This window comes from Hemiscyllium ocellatum, chromosome 20 (assembly GCF_020745735.1).
Source record: "Hemiscyllium ocellatum isolate sHemOce1 chromosome 20, sHemOce1.pat.X.cur, whole genome shotgun sequence".
Classification (NCBI taxonomy): domain Eukaryota; kingdom Metazoa; phylum Chordata; class Chondrichthyes; order Orectolobiformes; family Hemiscylliidae; genus Hemiscyllium; species Hemiscyllium ocellatum.
The window spans coordinates 36,447,267-36,475,125 of NC_083420.1; the positions used below are offsets into that span (position 1 = coordinate 36,447,267).

A 27,859-nucleotide genomic window follows, 5' to 3' on the forward strand; every position below is an offset into this window, starting at 1 on the left:
CTAATGCCGCAGTTCAGAGATGTCGTATTTAGCTCGGAGAGGCACCGGTACCTTTAATGATTGATGTTGTCAATGACCAATAACGTCTAAAGGTGTCGTCGCCGTTTCTCCAATCGGCTGGAGGGGAAGGCGGGACAAGTGGGGAGCCTGTGCTCTGATTGGTTGGAATTGGCGGGATCCTCGATAGTCCGTTAGCTACCTCTGCTCAACTCAGCTGGTCTCCAGCATCTATAGCTCAGCCCGTCCCGAGTAAAGTGTCGGCCGGCGGCTTTTCTCCCTCCCTTCCTCTCTCAGCTTTACTAACACTCCGAGGAAGAGTTAATAACCGTTCACCCCGGGAACATCAATACACAATGGAACATAGCATGAAAAAAACCCTGAGCTGGGAAACCAGGGAGCAGGTAAAACAAAACCAACACCGTCAACTTCACAACAACTTAACCACAGCAAAATAAACTCAATTTAATCATTTCATTTACAGCTCAAAGAAAGGTTGGCCTTGCTGAAGAAAGAATACGCAAAAACTGTCCATAAGTTGCAGGTAAATGCCCCCTTCTCACAATAATACATTTATCCTTGAGACCAAATATATACGATGAGGGTGCAGTATGGCTTGGGTGGAACAGGTGATTGTGGATCCCAAATTTCTACAAACTAATGACGGAATGCAGTGATTCGTTAGTAATTCAAGTACTTTTTATGTCATACAACTTCAACGACTACAAAAGGTGAATGTGATGGAGCATAGTTTTCTTATAATCCAGTTTGGTGAAATACAAGGCAGAAGTGGGTACTGCAGATGCTGGAGATTAGAGTTGAGATTAGAGTGGTGCTGGAAAAGCACAGCAGGTCAGGCAGCATCCGAGAAGCAGGAAAATCGAGGAATGGATTAGTTGCTGATAAAGGGCTTTTGGTAAAAAATGAGGTCTGCAGATGCTGGAGATCACAGCTGAAAATGTGTTGCTGGTTAAAGCACAGCAGGTTAGGCAGCATCCAAGGAACAGGAAATTCGATGTTTCGGGCATAAGCCCTTCATCAGGAATGAGGTCCAAATTTTGTTGGTTGGAATGTAGTTCGGAGTCCGTGTGGTGTCAGTCGGTTCCGTAGGCAGGTGCTGAGGAAGGAGATGTGGCTGTGGTAACGAGTCTGTGAGAACGTGGCTGAAGAGCTTCTGTGCGGAGGAGGTGACCTGGGGGGTGCAGTGAGAGAGACACTCACTGAAATCCTTGTAGAGGGAGGAAGAGAGCTTCTTCAAGGAAGGCATCCTCGAAGCCCTTCATCATTCCTGATGAAGGGCTTATGCCCAAAACGTCGAATTTCCGGTTCCTTGGATGCTGCCTAACCTGATGTGCTTTAACCAGCAACACATTTTCATCAGCGATGAAGGGCTTTTGCCCGAAACATCGATTTTCCAGTACCACTCTAATCTTGGTGAAATCCAAACCTGTTGGTATGACATGTACTTCTGTGTTAGAGACTGTAGGTTTAATCCTAGCTAAAGGACTGGAACCGATAATCAAGGCTTCCCTCTTGCTGAATTTATGTTAGCCAGTCTGATATTAAACTTATTTTTTCCTTGATTTTCTATCACTAGCGTGCGCAGAAAGCCGAACGGGTGCGAAATCATGTTAAAAGCACCATTACTCATCAGAATCAATTGTTGGAAGAGCAGACCATAACTCAGTTCGAGACTGGTAGGTTTTCAGCAAATGATTTAAACTTTAGAATGGATCACTTGACTTCTTCTCAGTCATTATGGCCTCAGTTGTAGGGTTTCCAATGGGAAATGGAATCTGTAAAGTGACAGGTTGGGCTATACTTGCATTCTGTACAAGTTAACTTGCTCTCTGCTGTCATCAAGTGATTTGTAAATGACACTGGTAGGAGTCGTGTCTTGTGAAACAAAGCACCTTAGCATATCACTCAACCACTCCACTTGCATGCTGATTAGCATTAGGAGAAGATGTGAACTCGATGGGCTAAATGGCCTCTTCCTGCACTGTAGGGATCCTGTGATTTCTCAAGCCTTTTTACTTTTGGGTAAATTTAGAGATGTTATGTCAGTCTTGTCAAAAAATGTTTTGGCAATGCTTGTCTTTGTATTCAGATTGTGTATCTAGCTGCATCCTTCTCTATTCTCCCCCTCCCACAACAAAAATAAATTCAGGGCCTAATGTATTTCTTTAATCTCTTTTTTTAAAAAGGTGAGGCCTCATCATTTTTGGATACAAATCAGTCAAGCACCTCACATCAAAGAAGTCAAGTCCCAGTAGAAGAAAGTAAAGAGAGAAAATCAGCAGTGACCTTTAATCTTGAACCGGAAATCATAGAAGTCATTAATAGCCCAAATGTGACTTTGACAAGTACATTTGAATTTGCTGAACAGCCTTCAGCAGAACCCTTCCCTTCCCCAGTTGTGGAAACGATTCCCATCACAAATATAGACAGTCAAGTTCACAGTCGCCTAAAACTGAAAAAAAAGAGGTCATGTGAAGTACTGAGAAAGGAAGCAGCAAGTGAGCAGAATGAATCTCTGGCTGCTGATGGAAAATCCTGTGATAAAGAAATAGAGGAACTGAATTCACCTGTTAACAAAGAGTCTGTAAGATCTTCCATCTTTAACAGAGGCAAAAATGTCTCTAAATCAGTATGTGGAGGTGTAAAGGAGAATGTGGAACATAGAATATTCCTTGGTTCTCCTGAAGGTGAAGAACATTTTGAATTATTAAAAAATGGAGTACAAGAGGTGAAAGGCAATTGTTTAACCTTACCTGTGAGCAGAACTGTGAATGGCTCTGTTTACTGCAGTTCTGGTGATAAGTCTACAATAGTGTCTACTTGTGAAAATAAAGCTTTCAGTCCTAGGGAATTAAAGGTCCTAACTGAAGATGCCCAACAACAGCAAGCAAAGCAAAACTGCTCTGAGGATCTCACTGAAGCTTTGGAGAGCAATCTTGCAAAAGAGTCAATAATGTTAGATTCAGATTGTCTGCAGGCAAGTACTGCTGTAGCTGAAGTTTCAGAAGAGACCTCACTGAACTCATGTACACTTGTCGAGGGCCTTCTCTTCCCTGTTGAATACTATGTACGAACAACTCGACGCATGACCAGCTGTCAGCGACAAGTGGATCTGGATGCAGTGATTCACAGCCACTTGGGAAAGTGCAGAAATGGTGGTAAAGGAAGATATAAGAAATCCTCACATGAACAGAGCAATCCTGTAAAAGGCTTCCCCAAGGCTGAGGGAGAGCTCAACAACACATTATTACTTTTTAACAGTCAGGAGGATGGTATTGCTGGATCTGATGCAGCTTCTTCACAGCAGGACTCAATATACCCCTCGAATATTGACATTGATTCTCAGGATATTAAATCAAATCCTGAAAAAAGGAGAAACAGTAGTAGAGAAGAATCTATAAAATCCAAGCTCACAGATACTGAAGTGTTTAAAGATGAGTTTGTAGCATGGACTTTAAATAACCCCAGAATTCCTGATGTTCAATGTGCTATGTCTTCTAAAGTTCAAAGCAAGAAAGAGAGCAAGGAGAAAGAAAGTAGTTCTTGTCAGCCAGTGACCGATGCTAACAAATTGTGTGGAAGTGCTGTAAATAAGTTGGATGATCGTGTTTTTTCAAATATTACTGACTTTACTATGAAGAGTGCCAGTCTGTCTCAAAATGATTCTGACCATATTGTGGATTCACTACAGAACGCCGAAAGCCAGACCAGTGATATTTTAGTAGGGCCTTTCAAAGAGGATTCAATTGATCCATCAACAGTACAAGAGGACACTGCATTGACTTTGTCAGAGCATCATTTAAACTTAAATAGTGATACTGACAGTCAGGAATTGATCCCAGAGACTCAGCAAGATTCGTTTTTTAGCACAGCAAGGAAGAAGAGTTTCAGAGGTACAAAGCAGTCTTTTCCATTGGGAATTGATTCAAAGACAGAAGAATCTTTGTGCCAAGTGTCTCAGCCCAAAAGGAGAGTGAGGCTGACAAAAGGTAAGCTCAAAGTAAACTTGCATTATTGAATTTTAAAATATTTGACTACAGGTCTCCTTATTAATTCTGACATTACAGAGTGGATAATGCTTATTAGCTTTTATTTAGGAGAAGGAAAGAGCTTGCATTTCACGAGCACCTTTTCTACAATCTCAGGAAGTCTTTAAGCTTTACAGCCAATAGATGTATTTTGTGACATTTAATACAGTAGTCACTATATAACAGTTGGAGATCATGACCAGAGAAATTGCAGTGATCTTAACTTGAGCAGATGGGAGTTGAAAGGGATTTTGGCGTAATACAAAGGAGTTAAGCATGTCTATTATAGTTATTAATAAGCCCCTAAATTACGAGTGTCTTGTGTGTACAGCTTCATCTTTAAATAAAAACATTTTTTGCTTAGCCTTCTCTTTAATCAAAAACAGGAAATCATGTGCTGACTTATTAAGAGCCATAACAGTTTGAAAGGTATATGGTTTTTACAACAGTGGGGTGAAAATTTAAGTGATCAGATACCAGAAATATCCGCTGTTCAAAAAATAGATAATTTAAGCACTGCCCTCCGTATTAGAGAGCAAGCTAATGGTAGAGGGATCCTGGTGTCAAAGATGCCTTGTAAGTAGAATTAAATAACAACTTAGGTGGTTAGCTCTGACTTGTATATTCAGACTGCCAATGTAATGATTTACTGAACTTCTATGCTTATGGAAGCCTCAGTGTGGTTAGATTGTGGGGCAGGCTTGGTGGACCAGTTGGCCTTATCCAGCCTGTCAATTTCCATATGCATTGCGATTGCTAATGTATTATGACTTCTGTTTGCCCAATAGGTAACTCTTATCGCAAAACACGTGCCATCTCTAGGAAGTTCAACACAGGACTTGACGAGGGAACCCTGACGTGTTCAGAACCATTACTCCCTGTCAAAAAGCCTATCATCCAAAAGCTTTTTCACAGTCTGGAGGTCCAGGATTTTGATCTCCCTGATGAGGAATATGGTCAACTTAAAGAGAAGTTAAGAGCAGAGACATTGAAGAAATCATCTCATCCTTCGCAGTACAATATGGTTAATGGTGCTGTGGGAACACAGGTGAAAACTGAGAATTGGGATATGGGAAAATGTGACAGCCCACATTCCCAGGACATCAGTCAAGCTGTAGAAAACCTTGAAGAACACCTGCTACAAAGTAAGATGGCCCAGTCATTCCCATAAACAAGAGATCTCAGTATTCTTTAAAATATATCAGTTATGTTTTTTGTTAAATACCCAATATTTATTCTCTCTGTTAAATTACTTTTTGTTATTAACTAATATATATTGACAGAGTTAGGAGAAGTAATACTTCATAATGCAGATTTCTCTTCTTACTGTTGGTGCTATTTATAAATCACACCCTTCTTGTACAAATCTTTATGTATGTATTAACTACAAAGTGTGTGCATATTGTGTGATAGTGGTAAAGATCGTCAGGTCCACACCCCCCACCAACCCAACCTCCACTCCCGTCACCTTCCCCTGCAACTGCAAGAAATGCAAAACTTGCGCCCACACCTCCCTCCTTACTTCCCTCCAAGGCCCCAAGGGATCCTTCCATATCCGCCACAAATTCATCTGCACCTCCACACACATCATTAACTGCGTCCGCTGCACCCGATGTGACCTGCTCTATATTGGGGAGACAGACCACCTACTTGCAGAACGTTTCAGAGAACACCTCTGGGACACCCGGACCAACCAACCCAACCACCCTGTGGCTCAACACTTCAACTCCCCCTCCCACTCCACCAAGGACATGCAGGTCCCTGGACTCGTCCATTGCCAGACCATAGCAATACGATGGCTGGAGGAAGAGCGCCTCATCTTCCGCTTAGGAATCCTCCAACCACAAGGGATGAACTCCGATTTCTCCAGTTTCCTCATTTCCCCTCCCCCCACTTTGTCTCAGTCAAATCCCTCAAACTCAGCACCGCCTTCCTAACCTGCATTCTTCTTCCTGACCTCTCCGCCCCCACTCCCACTCCGGCCTATCACCCTCACCTTGACCTCCTTCCACCTATTGCATTTCCAACGCCCCTCCCCCAAGTCCCTCCTCCCTACCTTTTATCTTAGCTAGCTGGACACACTCTCCTCATTCCTGAAGAAGGGCTCATGCCCGAAATGTCGATTCTCCTGCTCCTTGGATGCTGCCTGACCTGCTGCGCTTTTCCAGCAACACATTTTCAGTAAAGATATTCTGTGTCAATGTGCAGGCTCAGCCATAGTTCTCCAATAACTGAGGATATGAGTGATAGTGACAGACTGCAGGAAATTCCTTCAGATTGAACTTGGCATCTGACTTGAATGAAAGTAAATTTGAAATTTGGATAGGCTGGCCACCAATATCCACTACAAACCAACTGACTCCCACAGTTACCTTGACTATACATCCTCGCGTCCTACTTCCTGTAAAGACTCTATTCCATTCTCCCATCTATTCTGATTATACCAATTTTGACAAGGGGGCCTCTGAAATGTCCACCTTCTTTCTCAACTGAGGATTTCTCCGCGCCATAGTTGATGGCACTCAGTTGGGTCCAACCCATCTGCTGCACTTCACCCCTCAGCCCCTATCTTCCCTCCCATAACTACAATAGGGTCCACCTTGCCCTCACCCACCATTGCACCAGCATCCACATCCAGAGGATTATTGGCTGCCATTTCCACCACAATGCCATGACATACACCACCACCAACAACAACCCCACCCCCCCAGCCTTCTGTAAGGACCATTCCTTCTGGGACACCCTGGTCCACTCCTCGTTCACCTCCCTCTACCACTCACCCACACAGGCCCATGACAGCTTCACCTGTAGTCACAGAAGGTGTAACATCTGCTTGTTTACTTCCTCTCTCCACAGTATTCAAGGGCTCGGATGAAGTAGCACTTTTCCTGAACTTCAATCAATCTAGTCTACCATGCTCACCATGTGGTCTCCTGTATATTGGGGAAATGAAGTATATACTGAGTGACTGCTTTGCAGAACATCTACATTCTGTCCACAAAAAAGACCCTGAGCTTCCAGTTGCCTCCCACTTCAACATACTACCTTGTCCCTGGCCAACATCTCTGTTTCAGCTTGTAGCCGTGCTCCAGTGAAGCTCAGCACAAGCTGGAATATCAGCACATCATTTTCTGTTTGGGAACTCTACAGCTCTCTTGACTCGATGTTGAGTTCAACACTTGTAGGACTTGAGTCACCTTCTCTCATGTCCTTACCCTGACCTCCACATACCAGGCCTTGTCATCACGTAGTCTGCTATTACACACTACCCATTTTTAGCCACTTTTGGTCCTCATTAGTAAGTATTCATTCTCCTAGGCTGATAGTTATCCACATCTTTGACAGTCCAACTGTTCTTCCGTCTTTGGGCTCTAAGTCTACCTATCATTTACTCCTTATCTTTCCTGTGCCCCTCCTATTTTTGGTTGTTGCCATATATGTGTCATTTGATATCTGATACAGAAATATATCACTGTTTCTTCACTGACACTGGGCAAGACTTTGGAACTCTCTCCCTCCACTACTGTTGAGAGTACAGAGGTCCCCCTGTACCCGTGTGGGATACCTTTCCCAACCTGCCATGGAACCCAAAACTGTGGATAGGAGCGAACCCATTCATTTTAATGGGAAATCTACTTTCCCGGCAACCTCCTTTTCCTTGGTTCCAGAAGGTTCCCTGTAGTATGTTCGGCCCGCAGGAAACTGCGGGTAACTGAAACCGCGGAAAACGATTCCGCGGATACGGGGTTGCCCTGTATCTTCGTCTCAGTGGCTATAGGAGGTCAGGAAAATGACTTATCACATCTTAGAGCATCTGAGGAAAGACAATAAATGTTGACCTGGGGGACTTTAAATCTTGAACCTCCATTCTGCAAAATGGATCCCTGCTTCTGACACTCATGTTCTATAATGAATTTTTAGATAATATATACTAGTTATCCATGTTAAAACTAAATTTGAGGGTGGCATGCACAGCGCCAGGGACCCGGGTTCGATTCCTGTCTCAGGCGACTATGTGGCGTTTGCACATTCTCCCCGTGTCTGCGAAGGTTTCCTCCAGGTTCTCTGGTTTCCTCACACAATCCAAAGATGTGAAGGTCAGGTGAATTGGCCATAGTGTTAGGTGCATTAGTCAGAGGTAAATACAGGGTAGTGGAAAGGGTCTATTTGGGTTACTCTTCGGAGGGTCGGTGTGGATTTGTTGGGCCAAAGGGCCTGTTTCTATACTGGAGAGAATCTAATCATCATTAGTTGATGTTGAACTTACTAATTTATGCATGTTTTTCACCTAGAGAGTTTTGACTGTAAGGAACTGAACAGGACCCCAGAAAAACCAGCATTAAATGATGTCGTTTGTCCTTATGGTCAGAAAACTCCAAAACGTACACCTAACCATAAATTATCTTCTAGTGTTCTGCTGTCAACACCTTCCTGTACTTCACAGTCAGGGCGGATCCACCAGTGTGAACAAGGTGCAATTAGCCCTGTTTTTCCTTCGCTTGGTTTAACTCCTGCATTTAGTTCTCCAACCCTTTCTCAAATCAGCTGTGGAAACCAGAACACATCCCAAATTGGCACACTACCACACACATGTAAAGATGTTAAGAATAATAGCAACTGTGATGAAGAGTTACAAACATCTGGTGAAGGAGAGGTGCCATTAACAAATGAAAAAGGCACTCCATCTGCAAGGGAATATTTAGGAAAGGAAGAACAACCTGCAGAGTGCTGCCATGTCAATCAGTCAGAGATGGTGAATGAGGATAATGCTGTGGAATATATTGAAGAGGTATGTTTTCTTTTAGTATGCTGCTTAGTGTTATGGTGAGATTGTTGCCGTTAAGTGTTGTAGTGTAGCATACTGACTCCCTCATCTTGAGTGTTGTTGATGAGGCAAAACTGCAGAGGTAAAAAAAACTATCTGACAAGGGCTAGATCAACTGTTGGACCACTCTACTGAGTCAGCCTGCTACAATTTGTCTCCCCTCTGGCGAAAGGTGTGTGCTAGAGATGTAGAATTGAATGAATACCAGAGCACTTTTTTTTCTTTTGTTTGGTACTTCAGATCTGTTCCTACTGCCGAGGACAGCAATTTCTACTAGTCATTCTGTGTTATCCACCCTAAACAAAAAAAAATGTGATGATTATTATTATTATTATAATATTAAATCTTTTACTTTTATCAATAGTTTCCTAGCCCCCTTCAATGTTATCCAAAATGGTTTGGGCAGGATACGGCATTAATTAAAAAAATGCAGTAACTTGGCAACTTTTACTTTACATTTACTTTTGAAATAGAGATGAGAGGCTGCTGACTCACCTAAAGTCTGACAGTTCTATACTATTGAACAGATTGTGTATAACAATTCTTTAATGGTGAAAGAGTCTTTTAACTCAATTTTACGGGTTTTTTTTAATAGGAGAATAATGATGCATTGACTCCTCCGCTTGGCAACCGGTTACAGCAAAAGCCAGAGAGGCAAACATTGCACCTAATTTCCAAGATACAGGTTAGTAAACAGTAGCCAATGTCAGATTATAAATGATAATGTTTTCTTTACAAAGTGACTGAGTTACCTATAAAACAGCCTGATTTATAAACCCATTCAGACTATTGATCAGTTATATACCTGGATCCAGGAATGATGCCGGTAATTGCAGAAGTATTATGGTGCAGGAGGCCATTTGGTCCATTGTCTACACTGGCTCTTCAAATAAATATTATTACCTACTGCCAATTTCCTACTTTATCCCCATTGTCTTGCATATAATTTCTATCCAAATAATCATTCAATAGCTTCTTGAATGCCTCAGTTTAATTTGCCTTCACCACACTTAAAAGCAGTGCATTTCTTACTGTAATTGCTCAGTGTGTGAAAAATATTTCTTCATGCACTACATTTACTCCTTTTGCGTATCACTTTAAATCTGTGCCCTCTAGTTCTTGATCCTTTAACAACTGGGAAAAGTTTTTCTCTATCTACTCTTTCAAGCTTGCTGATGATTTTGAAAACCTCTACCACATCTCCTCTTAGACTTCTTCTTTCCAAGGAGAATAGTCCCAACTTCAATTTATTCCTCATAACCCATTCTTGTAAATCGCTTCTGCACTAATCCCATGCGTTTACATCCCTCCTGTAATGTGGTGCTCAGAACTGCACACAGTACTCCAGCTGAGATGTATCAGTTGTCTTTTAAAAATTCAAAATCACCTCCTTTGTCTTGTACTCTGTCCCTATTAATAAAACCCAGGATACTGTTTACTTTATTAATTGCTCTTTCAGCCAGTTCTGCCACCTTCAGTGATCTGTACACATATACACCAAAGTTCCTTTACTCCTGCACCCCTTTTAGAATTGTAACCCCTATTTTATCTTCGAATGTTCTTCTTATCAAAATGAATCACTTTACACTTCTCCACATTGAACCCATTTGCCACCAATCTGCCCACTCTACAAACTTGTCTACATCCTAGACAGTCCTACACTGTCCTTCTCATAGTTTACTGTACTTCCATGTTTCTCTGTTTTGTTGAACAAAGTCCAAGGAAGTATCCATTGTAACAGGAGGAGGAACAATTGTTTTCTTTTTAAATAAGAAATGTGAACATTTGGTCCTTCAAAAAGGCAAATTTATACCTGCTTTAAGCAAGACCTAATCTAGATACAGAGGAACCTTGATTACCCAAATGACATGGGCGGTGTTATGAAAATGTGGATGTACTATACCTTTAAGAGAGTAAAAGCTAGCAATGACAGCACCAAGTGTTCTCAATAAGATACAATGTAACATGTGCTCCAGCTACTGGGGTAGCTAGTTGCCTAGAAACAACAAAACAATTTGAATTTGACCAATCAGTTTAATTTATATCCCAAAAAACATATCGAATTCCAATCACGTTTGAATTGAGTATATTGACAATCTTAAAAGCCAATGACACAATCCGACGTTTGGGATATAAGACTGGGGAAAATTGAACAGCTGGGGGGAGAACTGCCACCAGACCTACAACTGTAGTCTGCTAGTCAGGACTCTGAGAGATACCTGTCTAGAGAAGGAGTTTGCATAGAGAGAAACCTCAACACTGACCTCGAGAGAGAATCTACCGACGAAGATGAAGAGATTTAGCTGCTGGCTGGTTTTAAAATTTGAATTTTCCAGTAAATCCTAACTGGGAATTTTATCAGATTAGTATCATAGAAGGGATGGTAAAGATAGGTTAGAGAAAGGAGGTGTAAATAGTCGTGAGTTAATTATTCTCTGTTATACTTTAAGAAATAAAGTTATTAATTTTTACTTGAAAATTTGCAGATTACTGCACGGGATTAATCCTTTATGAGTTGCTGGTTTAAATTAAGCAGGCGGGTTTACCCCATGTCGTAATAGATTTGGGGTTCGGGTCCTTGATTTGAACCGGTTTAGACAAATTTGAATAGATTTGGGGTTTGAATAATCCGAGCAGATGTAACCACTTGCAGGTTAGTGTCCAAGATCTTTAAACAAAATGTAGGTGAAACAATTTGTTTAATTTTGGTGACTTGTGACTGATTAGATTAAAAGTGAGAGAAATGGTTCTTAAACTTGCTAAAGAGGTTCTGGGATTTGAAGATTATTCTCAAATTTGCCAAGAAAGTTTAGAAGGAAACAAAAAGGCCATACCTTTAGAATGAGCAAATATGTTAGATTCTGGTTTAACCAAGGACAAAAGTAAAGCTGAAATTGTGAGTGAGTTACACAAACACTTAGGTGTGTCAGAGAAACAGACAAGTGCAGTAGAGGTAGAAAAACTTAAATTACAATTGAGAAAAATGGAGTTAGAAGATAAACAGAGAAAGAAAAAGTTTTTGGCTGAGCAAGAGGCAGAGGAGAAAGAGACAGAGAAGAAAGGGAAAGTGAAAGAGAATTTGAACTTGAGAGGTTTTAACTTAGCCAGCAAAGTCAAGTTAACAGGGTGGAAATTAAACGTGAAGGTAGTGATATATATAAATATGTCAAAACGCTGCCACATTTTAATGAGAAATATGTTGAAGCCTTCTTTATTTCATTTGAAAAATTGGCTAGGCAGATGGAGTGGTCTGAGGATTTCTGGGTAATGCTGGTTCAGACTAAACTGTAGGCAGAACTAGTGAGGTATTTGCTGCACTGTCAGATGAGGGGTCAAGACGTTATGAAGAGATTAAACAGACTATTTTAAGTGCTTATGAATTGTTACCAGAAACATATAGACATCAGTTCAGAAACCCAAAGAAGGAACCGGGTCAGACTTATGTTGAGTTTGAAAGAATTAAACATAGTCATTTTGATCTATGGGTGCATGCTTTGAAAATAGATAAGACATTTGAGGCTCTAAGAGAGATTATTTTGCTGGAGGAGTTTAAAAACTTACTTCCAGAGATTGGAAAAATTCATGTGGAGCAATAGAAAGTTCAGGAAGTGAGAAGGGCAACAGAATTGCAGATGAGTGCAGGTTGGTGCATTAGACAGCTTCCAGCCAGAATTTCGTCCTGTGAGGGATAGAAATTGGGAGAAAGGGAGATCCTACACTACGAAACCAAGAGCAGAGAGCACTGGTAAGAATTTACCACAGGATAAAAAAGAAGCTCAAGAGGGTGGAAAGGGAGGCAAAAGACCTCAGGTATTTCCATTGTAGTTACGTGGGACACGTAAAGTCACAGTGCTGGTCGTTAAAGAAAGGCACTGTGGGAAAAGATGAGGTAAAAGAAGCGAAGCCAGTGGCATTAGTCAAGGTAGTAAAGGAAACTTCAAGAAGAGCCTATGAGCTGCAGGAGTGTGCACAGCCTAGGCAGGGGCTGGGTATGGAGTTAGTACCTGATCTTTACAAAGAATTTGCCACAGTGGGTAAAGTTTCCTCAAAGAACAGGGGGAGAAGAACAAGAAAGTATAATTTTGAGATATACAGCATTTAACCAGTCGCTGATAGTAAGAGGTGAGTGAATATGCAGTCTTTCTGATCTGTTACCCAAGAGTGTGGTAATATGTGGGATAGATGGACAGAAATTTAGCGTTCCCTTATGTAACATCAGTTTGGTGTGCCAACTCAAGACTGTGGAAGTAACAGTGGGAGTAATTGACAGAGTGTCAGTTCCAGGAATTCAGTTTATTCTTGGGAATGATTTGGCCGGATCCAAGGTGGGAGCGATACCCCTCGTGGAGAAGCCCAAGGAAGATCAAAAAACTGAGGAGTTAAAACAGAAATATCCTGGTATTTTCCCAGACTGTGTAGTAACCAGATCCCAATATCATAAGTCACAACACAAAGCAAAAAGTAAAGAGAAAGATAAAGGAGTTGAAGTTCAGTTAGCAGATAGCCTATTTGACATAATAGTGCAGGAAAAATCTGAACAGGCAGAGGGTCAGACAGAAGTTTTTCGTCCTGGAAGGCTAAGAGACAGCAAGACAAGATGATAAAAGATACATATGTGGATGCGTACTCTGAAAGGAGGCAGAGAATATTCCGGAGGGTTATTACTTGAAAGATAGAATCCTAAGACAGAAATGGCAGGTTAGTACAGAGAGGAAATGGTCCGAAGTGCACCTAATTGTATCGCAGGTAGCATACAGACAGGAGGTGTTATGGGTAGCACATGAGCTATCTGTAGGAGGTCACCTAGGGGTACAAAAGACTCAGGCTAAGGTACAGAAACATTTTTATTGGCCTGGAATGCACAAGAATGTAATTAAGTTTTGAAGTAAGTGTCATACATGCCAAATGGTAGGTAAGCCACAGGCGATAATAAAACCAGCACCTTTGTTGCCAATTCCTGCATTTTAAGAACCTTTCACATGGGTTATAATTGACTGTGTAGGCCCCCTCCCGAGAACTAAAAGTGGGAACCAGTATTTGTTAACCATAATGGATGTGTCTACCAGATGTCCGGAGGCAATTCCATTTTGGAGTATCAAAGCAAAAAAGGTGGTAGAGGAGATAGTAGCTTTCTTCACATGGTATGGGTTACCCAGAGAGATTCACTTGGACCAAGGGTCAAATTTTACTGCTAGGCTGTTTAAGGAAGTTATGGATAGGTTAGGTATACAGCACTTTAAATCCAGTGCTTACCATCCTGAATCCCAGCGAGCTTTAGAAAGGTGGCGTCAGACCTCGAAGACCATGTTGAGAACATACTGTCAGGATTTCCCGAATGATTGGGATAAAGGTGTCCCATACGTATTGTTTGCCGTTAGACATACCCCAAACGAACCTACTCAGTTTACTCCTTTTGAGTTAATATTCGGGCATGAAGTGAGAGGCCCTTTGAAAATAAAGAAAAATTGACAGGACGAAAGTCAGAGATCTCACACTTAGATAATGTATCAGAGGTGTGGGACAGATTTAGTAGAGTAGGTGAGTTAGCTAAACGGCATCTAAAGTGGACACAGTGTGGAATGAAGCAGGTGGCAAATAAAAGCTCTGTAACTTGGACGTTGTCCCAAGGGGATGATGTGTTAGTACTGTTACCAGTGATAGGAGATCCCTTCAAAGCCAGGTTTAGTGGTCCCTATTAAATTGAGAAGTTCTTGAGTCAGGTGAACTATTTAGTTAAGATGCCAGATAGAAAAAAATGGTATCGAGTATGTCACGTGAACATGTTGAAATCATATTATACATGAGAGAAAGAACTGGACAAACAGGTGTTACCGCCCCGCAGAATGAGGAGTCAAATTCAGATGATGTGGATTTTAATATACCTTAAAATAGATTTAAAAATGAAGGAGTCCTTGCAGTGTGGGATACATTAGTAAGCTATCTGTCTCAGGAGCACAGAACGCAATTGAAAGATTTGTTACTGCAGTATAATGACATATGTAAGAATCAGATGGGGAGGACTAATGCTATTGTACAAGAAGTAGACAGAGGGAATACTGCTCAGATAAATCAACACCCCTATTGGCTTAATCATTTCAAAGCCAGACAGGTTCAGATGGAGGTGGAGAACATGCTCGACGAGGACATCATCGAACCAAGCCAGACCAAGTGGAGTTCGCTGATCGTCTTAGTTCCCAAACCGGATGGTCTCAACGATTCTGCGTGGATTATCGGAAGGTCAACGCCGTTACAAAATTGGACTCATATCCAATTCCTAGATTGGTGGACTGTGTTGAGAAAGTGGGACAAACCAGTTATGTCACCAAATTGGACTTAATGTGTGGTTACTGGTAGGTACCTTTATCAGCGACAGTGAAAGAAATTTCTGCGTTTGTAACCCCAAATGGGTCTATTAGTTTAAAGTGATGCCCTTACGAATGAAGAATGCACCCGCCACATTGCAAAGACTCATGAACAGAGTTGTGGCTGGGTTAAGTCCTGGAATGATCACATGATACAATTGGCAGAGCTCTTTGAATGACTACAAGAAGCAAAACTGGTGATAAATTTAAATAAAACAGTTCTTGGGACGTAACATCGGTCATGGAAGGTTGACCCCATGGAACGCAAAGACGAAGGCCATCGAGGAATTTCTATGACCAATCTCGAAGAAAGAGATGCTTCGATTTTTGGACTCAGCGGATTCTATTGGAAGTTTGTTCCAAACTTCAGCAGTGTAGTGGCACCGTTAACCGATTTGCTGAAGAAGAACATGAAGTTTCTGTGGACAGAACCACGCCAGGAGACATTCGAACATTTGAAATCAATTTTAGCTATACCAAACTTTTCAAAACCTTTTAAAGTTGCCATTGATGTTAGTGACATTGGAGTTGGAGCTGTACTCCTCCAGGAAGATGAGGATGGGATTGAACTGCCAGTTGGTTACTTTTCGAAGAAGATCAACATCCACCAGAGGAAATGCTCAATGGTCGATAAATAACTATTGAGTTTGGTACTGGTCTTACAATATTTTAATGTGTGTCATGAACAAGATATCGGAGACAGTTGTGTACACTGACCACAATCCGCTTTCAAGACAAGAAAATCGTACATCTAGGGGTCGAAAAAATGTAATTGCAGATGTGTTATTGCAGGTTTAACTGAGAGTTTAGATGAGATTTGTCTTTATTTAATGTTTTATATATATAAGGTCTATGGGAAGAAATTAAGGTGAACTTATATTAAAGTTATCTGTAGGTTGGGTAATGTATATAAAAAGTAGCGATAAAGGAATGAAGTCATCTTTTTATTATGATGGTTCATTTTTCTTTAAGGGGGAGGTGTTATGAAGATGTGGGTATACTATACCTTTAAGAGAGTAAAAGCAAGCAGTGACAGTGCCAAGTGTTCTCAATAAGATACAATATAACATGTGCTCCAGCTACTGGGGTAGCTCTTTGCCTGGAAAAGATAAAACAATTCTAATTTGGCCAATCAGTTTAAATTATACTCCAAAAAAAAAACCGAATTCCAATCACGTTTGAATTGAGTATATTGACAAAAGCCACTGACAATCCGATTGTTGGGGTATAAGACCGGGGAAAATTGAACAATTGATCTACTAGCTGTAGACTGCTAGTCAGAACTCTGAGAGGTACCCGTCTAGAGAAGGAGTTTGCACAGAGAGAAACCTCAACACTAACCTGGAGAGACAATCTACCAATGAAGATAAAGAGAAGATTCAGCTGCTGGCTGGTTTTAAAATTTGAACTTTCCTGTAAATCTTAATTGAGAGTTTTATCAGACTAGTATTATCGAATGGAAGGTCAAGATAGGTTAGAGAAAGGAAGTGTAAATAATTGAGTTAATTATTCTCTTATTCTCTTATACTTTAAGAAATAAAGTTGTTAATTTTTACTTTGAATCATTCTTGGCCTCTCGAATTTTCACAGATTACTGCGCAGGATAAATCTTTTGTGTTGCTAGTTTAAATTAAGTAGGAGGATTTACCATGTGTTGTAATAGGCAGGGAATATTTTGTGTAGATAATCAAATGCCAGATAATATAGTTTAGCCAAGCATCGTGACCTTGCGCTCCTGTTCGGATAATCCGAAAATTTGGATAGTCGAATGCCGGATAATCGAGGTTCCTCTGTGTAGAGGCTCCTCTGTGTAGAGGCTCGTTTTAAGAAAGTGCACGTCTATCAGTGACCTCTATGATTTCACAATATGCGCACGGTTGGAAGAGGCTCATTATTGAGAAAATTTTTCCTGTGGAGCAGCCTTGACTGCTGTTGTGAAGTAGAGTTGCTCTTCAATAGCAATAGTTCTTTGTGCTCATATTTGGAGTTTAAATAATTTTCTCACTTGTCTTTATAGAATCCATCAACCTCCTGTATTATTGACTTATGTACAGTATTTTGGATGGTGAAAGAGGCTAAAACATTATGCATTGCCTGTGCTTGTGAAACAGCAGTGTTCTTGTGGGCCCCACAGCAGCTAAGCCAGTGGACTAATATCCATATGTGGGTCTTTGATAAAGTAAGATACCAGTTCTTTTTGTGCATTGCCTTAACTCTGATCTGACAATCTAGTATTCAGTGCTAAATAATTTATGTTGAACAGCGTTAAAGTACATGTTTGAATCAATTACTTTAAATTCTGTCAGAATTTTGAATGCCTTGTCAAAATTGCAAAGTTTAAAGCCTTATTAATTTGTTATCAAATATCTGCAAACCTGCATATGAAACCATTTAATAACCATCTTCTACTTAGAATGGGAAAAGATTGGAATGATGTAGTTAAAAACAGTGTTACAGTGCAATTGGTGCTACAGACTGAAATTTAACACCACTGTACCTATTGTCTCATTGTTCTCCTCTCTTCATCCCAAAAGATATTCTAGATTTGCCCTATATACCTGAAGTTCTCTCCCCTGAGGTTGGGAGAAGTCTTAATTCCATGTTTCCACACAAGATCCTTTAGAGATGTTACACAATATATGTATGGATTTACAAAAAAGAAAATTCTAACCTTAATTCACCAGACAGGATTAATATGGCAGGGGAGAAGAATGTATTGCCTCCCCCTCATCTGAACCAATGCCACTGAGTCAGCTGATAGATGACAGACAAAAGCAGGCTCAGGATCAGCTACTTTTGCTTTCTCAAGCACTTTGTCGTCTTTTGTTTGTGAGAGGTTGGTAGGGATGTGCCCAGCAGGAGCCCAAATATGATAAAGCTGCAATCAGGAATTTATTTGAGTCTCAAATCTATTAAATGCTCCAATCTGGTTTTGCATCACAAATGTGGACAGCCTTTTCAGTTGATTATGTTCAGTAGCCAATTGACAACTGTTCGGCTTCATATACAGTTCATATTGTGTTTTAGAGTCGAAGGTAATCAAAAAGTGTGCTAAAGCGAATGACTGTTGTTGTTATGATTAGTGGATTATGAACAGGACCCTCCTATGTCTTTTAAAAAAATACTGATATTGCCTTAATGTGATTACACTTCCCCACTCTTGCAGGTTCCAATAATTGAACTCATCCCCATTCCAGATGCTGTGAACATCCTGTGTGTGGCCTTTGGAAATCTGGAGATAAGAGAAGTCAAGTAAGACAACAAAGCATATTGACAAAATCATGGAAAGAACTGATTGTTTACACTCTCAGTATTTTACAGAGAAGTGAGGGTTTGCACTACATTTAAACGTAGTAATTTTGTTTTCACAATCAAATGAGGTTACCGAGAGAGTCCTTCGCAGCCTCTCCTCTCACCCAGTGACCCTCCGGTTTAACCACCACTAGTTGTCTCTCTCTAATGAGAAAGCAGCCCTAGGATTTGGTATGACAATGGTGACTTCACTTCAATTTTGTATCCTGACATGTTTTTTCTGAAACATGGTGTTTTTGTGGTAATTAGACTTTCACGGACCAACTATTGTTATGACAAGGTGAGGAGAAACCCCTCCCTTCAGTCAGTTGCAACAAACGTTTTTTTTCTTTTTAGCATGCAAATACATCACATAAGATGTAATTATCTAAATCTAAATGAAGGAGACAATTACAAGGTTTTCTTGAGCAAAAGAAAGAAGACTTTATTATCAACTAACCCCAAGGAAAAAGTAATAAAATGTGACATTTCCAGAAGCATATAAGCATGAGCAATAAGTTTAAAAAACAGTCTGTTACATACTGGGAGAACTAAGGTCATACAGTTTAAAAGCCTTCGGTATCTTTGAGGTGTTAGATTCTATGCCTGAGGCTAGGATTGGTTAGTTATTGACCAATAATGAGTAAAGATCTGCATCAGTAACAGAATCTGTGAGTACTATAGTTTTGAATTCTCGGTGAATGGTTATTTCTCCAAGTTGTTTTTCCACCAGGTTCTGTTTTGCAATTTGATGAGAAGAAGTTAAAGTTGTAGCTGTTGTCACAAATGCATTTATCCTTCTTTCTGCCCTGCTGTTCAAAAACAGCTGTTGAAATGTAATTCAATGTGTATTCCAGAACCTAGCTCCATTGTCTTTCCAAATTGGATTATTTGGTTGTTCATCTCCCAATGTTTGAAATTATCTTGCACATTTGAAGAAAATAGGAGTTGTGAATTTCTTGAAGCTGACTCAGTTGCCTTGCCTGCTTTCACTGGCTTTTGTTGAAAATAATAATTTCAGTGCACACAGTTTACCTTTTGCACACTTTTGAATAACTTTTCAATCTGCAATCGAGTCATCCAGTGCAGCCAGTTTAGTTCCATATTTTGTACTTTTTAAAAAAAACTTTAATCTAAGAACTATTAGATACAATTAGCAACTGATGGAAGTTAAATTCATTGATCTATTTTTACTATTTTGGTAACAATATTTTCATAAAAATAATCAGTTGTGCAGTTTATTTTAGTTGGAATTGACTCTCACCCTTCCTTATATTATTCTTCGCACTACCTGTGTGTAGTGCATTGGAAAAGTGGGAAGTGGACTTAAATACTGCTAAGGTGTGAAACCAGAGCAGAGGCTAGATATTTCTACATAATGGGGCAAGAATACAGATTTAGACCTTAAGACTGGAGTATAGGGGAGGCGGTGGCATAGTGATAATGTACATGGAATAGTAATCTAGAGGCAGAGGTGAATGTTCATTGAATCCCACCATGACACAGGGGAAAATTTGAATTTGATTAAAAAGAAAATCTGGGATTAAACATTGACTTAATGACAACAATGAAACCATTGTTATATAAAAAGTCTATCTGTTTCACTCATGTCCTTTAGGGAAGGAAATCTGTCATCTAGCCTAAAGATGAGTCAAACCCACAGAAATGTGTTGACTCTGAAATGCCTTCTGAAACGTCCAAGCAAGATACTCAGTTGAAGTGCAGTCAGGGGCAACCATCAAATGCAGGCCTTGCTGGTGACGCCCACATCCCTTCCATTGTGATTAATTTTATTAGTGTATTAAACTTCTTTTGAATAGAAAATTACTTTGCTTTTGCTTAAAATACTGTGCTTCAAGCACTGTAAAAAGTTTTATTGTGTATCTAATCTGTGCTTGTACCTGCCATTGGATATGTTTAATGCATGGGGTGCTTTGCCTTGTACTTAAAATTAATTGCACCAGATTTGTTTTTAATATTGTTTGAAAAGTGGTGAACTATTCTATTCCCAGCACAGATCACCTTCCACATTTCATCAAATGCTTTTTGTGTATATATCAACAAAATAATTTTACCCAGAATATTACAACAATTTTCATCATAGGCCAATTGGAAATGCAACCTGGCTGATTAATTTTTTTTATTGGCCTTTTTTAAGAGTATTGCACTCTGTGGAGAGAAACTGCTTGGAACACACCCTGCTGCAGACAGGAGATATAAATGCGTTGCTTGGGTTGCCTGGAAGGAGGCTGGTCTGCTCTTGTGGCACACTTCAAAGTCAGCACATAGAATTGAACATCCTATCCAAAGAAGGAAGGTCAGAATCATTAGTGTTTTTTCACTGTGTTACTTGTTGGTTTGCTTTGCCTTGAGCTAAAAGAGATATGCCATAATTTAAATGTTTATTTTGTGGGGATAAATAGGAGTCCTATTATTAATTAAAGCCCCAGCTATATGCATACCCCAGACTGAGTCTTTACTCATTATTTTCCTTCAATTTTTTTGACTTCGCACTCAGGTCAATGCTAAAGGCAGATAGTAAATAACATTTCATTACAACACCAAGTAATAGCAAGAATTGACACCTACTAGTTCTGGTCCTTGTAAAGTTGATCAGTTTGTTTTTTTTGGGAATATGATTCAACAGATTCAATAAAACACTTCGTGGACAAAGTGAGCATCTACCTAGAATGTGCTTCAAAGTCAAACCTTTAAATAAGAGAAGATAATTGAGATGTGAATAAAACCATTGTGAAACTTTGACTTATTTTTAAAGGATAAGCTGCTGAAAAACATTATAAAACTAAACCTGTTAGATTTTATGCAGTAATATGTAAAAGACGCCAGGATGGTAAAACCCAGGTTGATAGAATTACTGCCAATATTTTTTATTTAAATCCGTGACACCAAATTCTTTCTCTGAGCAAAAGATCTAAATTATTTATTCAGTCCCAGATTTTTGTTTCCTTGACTGAAATGAGAAGTATTACTCCAAATACAAAATAATTCCAGCATAGTAAAGCGAAATAGGATGGATACAAAAACAAATCCTTCTCTTTTTGTGACAAAAGTATAATTTCATAGCAAGGCAATTGTAAAAATTGTAGTAAGCAAAAAATCTAGATTTTAATTTCTACATAGAAATGTTTTGAACCCTTTACAATGTAGTTTAGCATGTCAGCAATTAGCTGGAGATGTGACTGGAAAAGTTGTCAATTTTATTCCAGTCTAGTTATAATATTTTTTAGACCTTACTAACTGTGATAACATGAACTTTAACTATGCATTTCTTATACTTCATCGTAGAATGTTGTCACAAAAGTTAATACTTGATCAAAGACAAGTGATCCCAGTCTGATAATACAGACGTAAGTAATACAATCAAGCAAGATCCAGGAGACCACAGTTCCCTTGACTAATTACATTGTAACTCCTTTCCCAAACCCAGTATTGGTTAAGGCCCATGAAGAGAGCCCGAGCTGGTGAATATTGTCTTTATGGAGCAAAGAGATAATGTAAGGGGAGGAGAAAAAAATGTCACGAGGTAATAGCAGTTTTGTGATTTGTTTTATGCCTGAATTTTTGTGGTTAGGCGTGAACAATGTATGCAATTGGTTCCACCCAATGAGATGGTGCTAGCTTTCAGTGAAGTCAAAGGAGAGGCAGAAGCTTTGATTGGATCGACAATAATGAGCAATATTGTCATTTGGTAAGTACATGCTTCCATTTAACTGGAATAGAGAGTAGATGTACAAGTCATTTGTGAATTCATTCATTCATTTATTAATTTTTAGCCATGTCCAGTCTGACTGTTTCCTGCGACTAATTTGAACAAAGAGGCTGAAATTATTAATAAAAAATCTTGAAGTAATAAAAATGTTTAATCCACTGTTGTTAAAGGATCTTGCTGTACAAATAAAATTTGCCACATATACTATACCAATATACTTAAAATGAATAAAATGTTTTCGAAGCTACTTGGATATTTCTGACAAAAGTGGTAATTATCATCGCAAAAGCATTCTTTAAACTACTGAAAGTGTTTTAATCTAAGCCTTGCCACAGCCCCTCCTGCTGAACTTCTCTGCTTATTTTCTCTCTGCTTTGCCTCATTGCTCTAATGATTCCGACATGAAACTATTCAGAGACTGTTGGTCATGAGGGAAACTCTGTTCAGATTAACTTTTATTTATCTCTCTTAGGAACTTAAAGACTGGACATCTTCTGAAGAAAATCCATTTAAGTGAAAGCTACCCGGGCACTGTCTGCCAGAAGGCCTATTCAGAGTCTGTAAGGAGCAATATTTTTTATCTTTATTACTGCAAAAAGTGGTCCCAGGCTACTAATTTGTGCAGTTCAGAAAACGTTCGCTACACTAATACCAGAAATGACTGAATTGCCTTATAAGGAAAGTTTTCACAGGCAAGCTATTATCTGCTGGAGTTTAGAAGTGTAAGTGGTGACTGGATTGAAATATAAAACCCTGAGGTTCTGGACAGAGTGCATGTGAAGAGGATGTTTCCTCCTGTGGGAGATTCTAGAGCTGAGAATAATTATTTCAAAATAAGAAAATCTTTGTCACTCTCTTCCTCAAAAGATAGTAGAAGCAGAATGTTTGAATATTTTTAAGCTACAGACCAATAGCTTTTTGATAAACAAAAGGGCCTAAGATTATAGGGATAGCTGGGAATATGGAGTAATCAAATCAACTATAATCTTATTGAATGGCAGATTAGGCTCAAGGAGCTGAGTGGTTTATTTTGCTCCCATCTTATGCATTAATATCCTTAAAGGCATCCTTACCTTCTGACCTACATGTGGCTTCAGAACAATTCTTGTTGATTTAATCTGCCCTTTATGCAAAAATGCTGGCAAAGCCAACAATACCCCCATCCCATGAGAAAATAGATAAATAAATAAATACAGCAAAAGTGGGCTGTTTGCTTTGAATAAACTGCATATGGACATACACCTATGGTGCAGTCTTCACAACCTTGGATGAATAACAATTATTTATTTACACTCTCTTTGCAATGTGGTAAATGAGAACTTTACGAGGTCTGGACCAGTTGACTGGCCAACCATTTGATTAAATAACTTGCAGCAATTACTCAAAATTCACAACAGGACCCAATGCATCAGTGAGAATTTAAAAGGCAAGTTAATGTTTGCATATCAATCCTCTAACAAATGTGAGGTTTGAACAGAGTCAATAGCTGAAATGTATTTTCCGTACTGTACAAATGCTGACTTTTACGGATATATTTTTGGAATCTGTAGTCTGTTTATCTTTGCAGCTGCATTTCTGTCCAAATTAAATAATAAAAGCTACTGCTTTATGAGTCGTACTGGAAAATGGCAGAATGCAGAAAATACAGAATGCAATCTACAGAGCAGTGATTTACGTATAATAAAGCAGGGGCTGTAACTGCATTTGAACAGAATTATGATTGCAGCTTCCAAAGCAGCAGTAAAAACTTGCAGTAAATAAAAATTTACAATGGATGAATGGACACTGTGTAACAATCGCCAAACAGGGTGTTCCCTCCCAGTCAGGGAACACTTCAGCGGTCAAGGACATTCGGCTTTGGATCTTCAGGTGACTGATGTCCAAGCCAGACCTTGGGATGTGCAACAACGCAGAGTCGCTAAGCAGAGGCTGATAGCCAAGTCCGGTACCAATGAGGATGGCCTCAACTGGGTTCTTGGGTTCATGTCACAAGACAAGTGACTGCACTACACCATACATATACACTCTTATATACGATCACACTCACGCAGACCCTCTCTCATACACATGCTATCTCTCAGATACACACTGCCACACTCAACATTCACGCACACACCCTCTCACAGGCATATACTCCATCTCACGCACGCACACACAAACACTTTCTCTCACACACACACACACACACAAATCTTTGGGATGAATTTGTATTTGCTGATTTTTATTTGCAGATACATTCTATTTTGTTCAAAAAGCACACAATCTGTAGGCAGTCAGTCCACGTGACATTTTATAAATATCTACTTTGGAAATAGAACCAGTCTGACTCAAGGTTGGAATATAGACCGGATAAACCCACATCTTTAATGCATTGTCTTGAGCTGAGATGTCACCTTTTTTAAACCTTAAGTTATTTCATGAATGTGACTTCTGGGATTTACAAAGTAATGAATTGAAACCTGCAACTCATTCTAAGTGATTAAAGACATAATTGCAATCCAGATTTGTTCAATACATCACACAGCAGTTTGAAACTTTGAACTCCAAAAGCTTGTACTTCCAAATAAACCTGTTGGACTATAACGTGGGTGATTTTTAACTTTGTCCACTCCAGTCCAACACTGACACCTCCATCCACCTCCATCAAAATAAAAATTGATAGTCCTTTTCAAATTAAAATATTTAATAATTAATTTTGTGTTTTAGGGCATATTGTTCGTACTCTTCAGTCATCGGTATGTTGGCAATTGTGATGGATCTGGTGGAAATAGAGTCTGTGTTTTAAGAATGGTTGGTGTCAATCCTATGAATGGTAAAAGTAGACCTGTCATGTCCTATATGCTTCCACTGGAATGCCACGGAAGGTAAGATACATTCTATATTGCATAGAAATCAATGTCCTGCTTTGGGAAAGTCCCACTCAATCCTCAGTGTTATGGGCCTCGGCAGACTCAAAGTTCTCTGGTTCATTCCCTGTTTGTTAAACTAGCAGACCGCAACAGGGGGATTTCATTAGAATGCTTTCATCGTAAACATGTGCTAATCCAGCTGTTCTGAAAAGGTTTCTGTTTAAGTGCCGTCCTCCTCAATTTGGTGCATAATTAAACAAGTCAGCCTTCCAAGAAAACTAACTCTTGTCAATTTTGTGAATCAGAGTTGTGTAGTGAGGCTATCTATATGAGATATGTGGATCCAGAATTAAGTAAAGTGAGAATCTGGTTCTGTGTCGTATCAACCATCATCGTGAGCTTCCATTTTATAATCACATTCTTTGTGACTTTTTTAAGGTATCATTAAGCACAATCCCCAATTCTACTATCTGAAGCAGCAGGATTACTGGATAAACAAATGAGATCTTTATCTATCCAGCAATACAAAGCTCTAAAATAGATGACAGAAACAAATGAGACTCCAGTTGCTGACTGAAATCCCACTGTATTGCATTTGGAATGAAGCAGTACAAGAGGTTGCTGTAATGACCATCCATTGGAAGAATCTAATTGACATTCCTGATTTTGCAGTCAACTTAACTTTACACTCCTTTGAATTTGAAGGAAATTAAAATTGGGCACAGGTGTAAAGCAAGTTCCTGATCCAATCCAATTGGTCCCCTGCTGGGTATGTTAGTTTAAAATGATTCTTCCAAAATTGAGGGATTATGCTGCGATGTTTTATTTACTTAGCTCAGTAATAAAATAGCTATTTTTCTCTCATGGCTTTTTTCCTTTTAAATGTATTTATTTCTGGAACAGGTACCTTGTCGGAGGTGTGAAAGATCAGTCCATTGCAGCAATTGTAACCCCTGGAACCCTGATTCTTTGGGATGTACTTTCTGGCCACATCACGACCATTCTACACCATGGCCCCAATGCATACTGGTCACTTTTCCACTGGGCAGAAGCCAATTCCTGCCTCCTGGCCAGAAAGAATGACCAAACTGTATATATCTATAAATATGTGGGAACTGGAATGGATCAAGTATGATGGTATTACTGCATCAAGACAGATGCAAGAAAAGCAGCTTCTGCATCTATTTATTTATTTGAAATCTTTTACCTAATCAGTTGAATGAAAGCACCAAATAATATGTTTTTAGGACAAAACATTGCAGTGTGAAGAAGACTACTTTTGTTTGCTGTGTACTATGTAAAGTTGTATTACAATTTAGATTGATGTACTGAACTGTTGTATAGTGTCTGTTATTGCTGTCAGGGAAAGCCAGATTTGAAATCAGGACTGGCCAATTTCAGCAAAATGTTCGGAGGATACTTAGTGTACGATATAGAAAATCCCCTTTAGGTGAGTAATAGACACCATTTTTCTTTCCAAATGTACTGTCTAGGTAATTTGAGATAAGTATTGTGAACTTCCTGTGTCATAATTTTACATTGAAGGGATCATTCTTACTCAGTTTCACAAATGGTTTTTCTTTGTTAACAGAGTTCAGTCCTGAAAATATCAGATGGAAACATCTGCATTATCTTCACATGTTAAAAACCATTATAGTTAATTTGGGATTTACAGCTTGAAACGAGTAAGGGGATATCACCATATATTTTGTTTTGATCATTTGAGTGTAAAAGTATGAGTAAGAACAGTAGTACCATCACAGCTGTTTACTAATAATGAAAGATAGATGACCAATCAGTTCTGTGTTCCAGCTCACAAGCTGTCTTCATTCACGTGGCCAGCCTCCTTCAATTGTGCAGCTGTCTATGAACAGGTATTGTTGATCAGGGTAAAGTTGTATGTTGACAGCATCATTGCAAGGGGCATCATTTAATATTGTCCCAAGAAATGGTGAGTAGAGTGGCTAGAAAACATCCTTGCTTCCTCTCAGTATTAGAAAGTTAATTATCACCAGTCACAACTTACTAGTAGAGCAGCATTTGTCAAGGCATCAAGAACTCTAGCTCACTTAATCAAATATGAACTGTCCACAGAACAATCAATATGAATATAAGAACAGATAGAAATATTGCATGCGAGAATATAAGCAAGTACTTACCTGCAGTGATTGAAGACACACCAGCCTAAAAAACTAGATATGAAGAATATTGTTGACAAGACTGACAATTCAAACAAGTTGGAAATATGTTGTAGATAGTTTGGGATTTTCAAGCAGTTTGCATTTATTGAGAATTGTCATAACATCTGCAGTGATGTATGATTGGACAATTCCATTTGCAGTCCCCTGAATTAATACTTTAAGAGGGTGGATGGAGAGGTACCAGCTTTTGCTCAGGCAGTGGCTGTTGGAAGAATGATAAAAGAAGAATCTGGGCCCATTCCACGCTGCTGGTTGTAACAGTCAGAGCTAAGTTAGTTGTAGGTTCAAGTCCACTGCAGAAACCTGAGCTCAGAAATCTGTGCCAATACTTGAGGGCTCTACTGAAGGAATGTTGACTTTTGCATGAGGTTTGAAACCAAGAACCTAAATACTTTATTATGCAGAAATAAAAGATCCAAGATTTGATCTATTATAAATTTTTGATTGGAAGTGAGACCCAGCATGGAGAGAATTAAAAAATGAAAAGTGTAAAAGCACTAATGATAAAGAATAATAAAGAGTAATTATAATTAAAGCTAATGATATTGTACATAT

At 39.4% G+C, this 27,859-nt stretch overlaps 1 protein-coding gene across 1 annotated transcript; it reads left to right on the top strand.

The window, feature by feature from the left end:
• Positions 1-211: 211 nt before the first annotated feature.
• palb2 (partner and localizer of BRCA2) lies at positions 212-27,859 on the top strand. Its single transcript, XM_060840276.1, has 14 exons — positions 212-401; positions 482-541; positions 1,595-1,694; positions 2,205-4,007; positions 4,835-5,191; positions 8,339-8,835; positions 9,467-9,556; positions 17,251-17,412; positions 18,400-18,485; positions 20,683-20,841; positions 22,117-22,233; positions 22,727-22,814; positions 24,961-25,118; positions 26,007-27,859. The coding sequence occupies exons 1-14, from the start codon at positions 354-356 to the stop codon at positions 26,236-26,238; spliced, it is 3,957 nt and encodes a 1,318-aa protein (XP_060696259.1). The 5' UTR covers positions 212-353; the 3' UTR covers positions 26,239-27,859.

Bases quoted from the DNA above. Each gene is read 5' to 3' on its own strand.
- palb2 (XM_060840276.1), top strand. From the start codon at position 354: ATGGAACATAGCATGAAAAAAACCCTGAGCTGGGAAACCAGGGAGCAG. The intron at 402-481 runs GTAAAACAAAAC...TTTCATTTACAG, and splicing joins GCTGGGAAACCAGGGAGCAG to CTCAAAGAAAGGTTGGCCTT. The intron at 22,815-24,960 runs GTAAGGAGCAAT...TTTGTGTTTTAG, and splicing joins AGAAGGCCTATTCAGAGTCT to GGCATATTGTTCGTACTCTT.